The sequence below is a fragment of the Cyprinodon variegatus genome, unplaced genomic scaffold (assembly GCF_000732505.1).
Source record: "Cyprinodon variegatus isolate N-32 unplaced genomic scaffold, C_variegatus-1.0 Scaffold402, whole genome shotgun sequence".
Lineage (NCBI taxonomy): Eukaryota > Metazoa > Chordata > Actinopteri > Cyprinodontiformes > Cyprinodontidae > Cyprinodon > Cyprinodon variegatus.
The window spans coordinates 740,346-745,053 of NW_015150855.1; the positions used below are offsets into that span (position 1 = coordinate 740,346).

General features: G+C 49.0%; 1 protein-coding gene across 1 annotated transcript; it reads left to right on the plus strand.

Annotated features, from left to right (window-relative positions):
* The first annotated feature begins 681 nt into the window (after positions 1-681).
* Positions 682-2,519, plus strand: LOC107092978 (potassium voltage-gated channel subfamily D member 2-like). Its single transcript, XM_015387740.1, has one exon. It carries the CDS (start codon positions 1,407-1,409, stop codon positions 2,517-2,519), a length of 1,113 nt encoding a protein of 370 aa, XP_015243226.1. The 5' UTR covers positions 682-1,406.
* Positions 2,520-4,708: the final 2,189 nt, after the last annotated feature.

Below are 4,708 nucleotides of genomic sequence, written 5' to 3' on the forward strand. Positions count from 1 at the left end.
ATGGATGGTTTGTTTGTTGGATGGATGGATGGTTTGTTGGTTGGATGGATGGTTTGTTGGCTGGATGGATGGATGGTTTGTTGGTTGCATGGATGGATAGTTAAGTCAAAAAAGTCAAAAACATTTTACTTTTGGACTGAAATATACATTTTATTTCTGCTCCTATGGATTCCAGTACTTTTATTAGGTTCATTTTAAAAGTTTTCACTTAAAGTACTTGATTTCTTCCGACACTCATAGAAACTAAGTTATGATCCTTCAGTCAGATAGTTCTGAAACATCAGAATTTTCTCTCACCTCTTATCAAATGAGGTATTTATGATTTATTGAGAAAATATGATTTTTTCAAAGCTGAAAATAAAGTTGAAGCTGGCAGGCGCAGAAAATCCTCCTCCAGTTAACTGGAAACACATCTTTCCCTTCTGGTTCTGCACATCAGACTGGTTTATTCTGCATCGGTGTTTGGGGAACTTGGCGGAGATTTACAGAGAACAGCTCTTCTGCTTACCAGAACCAGCAGTCGAACTCTTCCTTTGTCATCTCTGTTTTTTTTTTTTAAACAGTTGTCGTGAGGAGACCCACGCGCAAAGGCATCAACTCCACGCGCCATCAGCGCTGACGGGAGCGCGCAGCTCCAGGAGGCAATTATTAAACGCACTAATCCCCGCAGCGCGTCGGAGTGAGAAGGCGGAAGGTTGCTCCCGTTGCGTGACGCGGTTTTGCGTGGCGAACTCTCCGCTGATCCAAGGGGATCCTCTGGCGACACGCCCCCAGGAGGCAGAAGGAGGGAGGAGAGGAGGAGCAGCGCGAGTTTCCGCTTCTCCTCCCATTAGCAGCACCTGTGTGACCGCAGCTGCTGCTGCTTCTCCTCCAGCCGAACCTCCTGATGGGCTGCATACTTTCGGTTCTGTTCGGTTCGGATTTTCTCCTCTCTGCGGGTCCATAAGCGGCTGCCGTTCATGCACATCTCGCTGCAGAGAGACGCTGCGGAACTGGATCGGGAGGCTCCAGTGTGCGGAGCAGGTACGGACATGCTCACCTCGGACCCGTGGTTCTGGTTCGGGTCCTGGTTCTGGTTTGGAGAACCGGATTCTCATAAGAGCTAAAACTAAAAAAAAGAGCTGCAGGAAAATCTTTAGATCCAAGCGGAGAGGAGTGGGTTGGACCTGCGGAGGTGAGTCTGCTGCTTTCTGCCTCCAAACTAACAGAAAGTGACTCCATCACCGGAGGTTCTGTTTGGTTCCTCTCCTGCACCTCAGCATCTCTCACCTCTCCAAAGATTGTTTGCGTAAAACTCCGCTCCTTGGAGGACCTGGAGGCTCCATTTGCTCGCCGTCGGATGTCCGCTCGTTGCCCCGCAGCCCCCTGAACCTCCAGCCGAACCTTCCGCAGAGCTCCGGGCCAGCATGGCTGCAGGAGTCGCCGCATGGATGCCGTTCGCCCGCGCCGCGGCCATCGGCTGGATGCCGGTGGCCAGCGCGCCCATGCCGGTGCCTCCGCAGGAGAAGCGGCGCGGCAGGGACGGACTAATCGTGCTGAACGTGAGCGGAACCAGGTTCCAGACCTGGCGGGACACCCTGGAGCGGTACCCGGACACCCTGCTCGGCAGCTCGGAGCGGGACTTCTTCTTCCACGAGGAGAGCAACGAGTACTTCTTCGACCGCGACCCGGACATCTTCAGGCACATCCTGAACTTTTACCGAACCGGGAAGCTGCACTACCCGCGCCAGGAGTGCATCTCCGCCTACGAAGAGGAGCTGGCCTTCTTCGGCATCATCCCGGAGATCATCGGGGACTGCTGCTATGAGGAGTACAAGGACCGGCGGCGGGAGAACCAAGAGCGCATCCAGGACGACGAGGAGAACGATCAGACCAACGACCTGATGCCCGCGGACGCCAGCTTCCGTGAGACCATGTGGCGCGCCTTTGAGAACCCGCACACCTCCACCATGGCGCTGGTCTTCTACTATGTGACGGGCTTCTTCATCGCCGTGTCGGTCATGGCCAACGTGGTGGAGACGGTGCCGTGCGGCGCCGCGCCGAACCGCGTCAAGGTGATGTCCTGCGGGGAGCGCTACGCGCTGGCCTTCTTCTGCCTGGACACAGCGTGCGTCATGATCTTCACGGTGGAGTACCTGCTGCGCCTGCTGGCCGCGCCAAGCCGCTACAAGTTCGTCAAGAGCGTGATGAGCGTCATCGACGTGGTGGCCATCATGCCCTACTACATCGGCCTGGTCATGACGGACAATGAGGACGTTAGTGGCGCCTTCGTCACCCTGCGGGTCTTCAGGGTGTTCCGAATCTTCAAGTTCTCGCGGCATTCTGCGGGACTTCGCATCTTGGGCTACACGCTGAAGAGCTGTGCGTCAGAGCTGGGCTTCCTGCTCTTCTCTCTCACCATGGCCATCATCATCTTTGCCACCGTCATGTTCTATGCTGAGAAGGGCTCAGGCAGCAAGTTCACCAGCATCCCAGCAGCCTTCTGGTACACCATCGTTACCATGACAACGCTTGGGTAAGTGTTGTCAAGTTTTCTGTTTGTGGTCCCAAAAATGGGCGGAGTCTGTGGTTTTGACTGAGGTGAGGAAGGTGAGATTTGTGTGAAGTCCAGCTTCAAAGGTTCCTCTGATCTGACTTAGTACTGAGGCTCCGAGGAGCACCGAGGTGAAGTTCTCTTCTCTGAGGGTAGAAGATGTTACATCAGAGGTCCAGGAACCCTTTGGAGGATGTTCATTTACTTTTTGTTTTGTTTTTTTAGTCGACCAACAGGGAATGACATCTAAAATCGTGGAAGGTGTTACCATCCTCTAACATGTTGGTTAATCTCCTCCAAATTCCCATTTCTTCCAATCATCTTAAACATTCTTTTGCTTCCATGTTTTTTTCTCTGTGTTTTCTAAATTTAATTCCATTTTCTTTTGGCATATTTCTTAATATTTTCTCTCGGACATTGATTCCTTTTCCAGATTAAAGCTGAGATTGTTTTCTTGTATTTCTAATCCTGAGTAGTAACACAGAGCCCTCACTGTCGCTGTCCATGGTGCTGAAGCCCTGTTGGGGCATTGGAAGAGTCCCAGAGCTTGTTACAGATCACTGGATCTAAACAATCCAAGCTGGTTCTTGAGTGACCCATCTGGTTCTATCAGACCTGAAGCAGCAGAAAGACCAAATCGGACACTCCTAATGTCTAAACATTTAATCCAGTTTATCCGTCTCCTGCCAAATGACAGAAGTCAGTGTTTCTGCTGCTGATAAACTAACAGTAATTTTCATTCCGACTGAAACAGTCCAGGACTACCTGTCCACTTGGACTGGACAAGATCCAACATGGAGCCTCAGTCTGTTCTAGGAACAGAACCAGGCCTGCCTACAGAACTTCTGTGTTTAAGTTGGGCTTTCTGTGGCGGGTGGAGCAGCTCTGGAAATACATCCTTCTGCGGTGTCGATTGTCCCTCTGCTGCTGTTCTGTGTGTCGCAGCCTCCTCTCTGCTGAACGGGCCGCTGTTAAAGCTGCTAATTAAATTAATGCATTAGCTGCTGGGAACGCGCACCCTGTGATTATTTCTAATGGGTTCTGTAATGAAGCCACCCCCAGGAGCAGCCGAGCGGGGAGGAGGAGAACCCACTCCCAAATTCTGCTGCTGATTCACTTATAACGACTGTTTTAATGACGCTCAGAGGCAGCAGGTGGTTTTATCTGCAGGTAGGAGGAGGAAGAAGAAAAGGAGGTTTTGCCAAGGAAAAAAACTCAGTGGAGGTTCTTTGGTTTGGATCAGACATTTCTGACCACATAAAGATAAAAACTTTTCTTTAAACATTATTCTGCCTATTCATCGCATGATGAAGATAAATACCCAGAACAGAATGACTGCTTAAAACCATGACTGTTTGTGAACGATCAGAACAGAAACTCATCAGCTGTTAATCTCCTTCAAACTAATGATGAGACCCAGGAAGAGGCTGGATCTATTGCAGTCAACCAGAACATCTTAGCAGGCTTACAGGGAACAGGAGAACTGGTGACCCAGATGTTAAAGTGGGGAGTTGAAGCTTCATGTCAGACATTTAATTTTACTCCACATCAAATTTTTATCATAGATCAACTTCATCATAAGCTCTAAAACCAGCAAATTGATAGACGCTCTGCAGAGCTGTAACTAAAAAAAGAATAAATATAAGTCCTATAACACTTTAAATGTTCCATTGCACCACATTCCTCTGGATCCTAAGCCTCCAACCCTGCTCCTCAAGATCTCTAGTCCTGCAGGTTTTAGATGCATCCCTGCTCCAACACAGCTAATAGTAATGTGTGAATTTCCTTAGCATTTTGGAAAAATGCCTGGTAACGAGCCTCATTTGATTCGTATGTTGGAGCAGGATGTGATAGTGCTGTATATTGTGATTTTTTTTTCCCTCCCAGATATCAAAATTAAATGTATAGATAAGAAAAATCAAGTGCTGTATGTTTTCAAGAGAAGATATTGATCATTTAGTTATTTTGGTATCTATGTTGTTTGGGGTTTGAGTCAGTCCACTGCGACTGCCTTAAAGGAATAGTACACCCAAAACATGATTAGCCTTCATTTTCTACTCACCCCCATGCTGAACAACACTCTGGAGTACTTTTTTGATATCTCAAATGCATCTGGAGATCTGGTATCCAAAGTTGGTTCTGCTGACATTCAAATAATGGAGGTCTATGGTGCCC

Bases quoted from the DNA above. Each gene is read 5' to 3' on its own strand.
- LOC107092978 (XM_015387740.1), top strand. From the start codon at position 1,407: ATGGCTGCAGGAGTCGCCGCATGGATGCCGTTCGCCCGCGCCGCGGCC.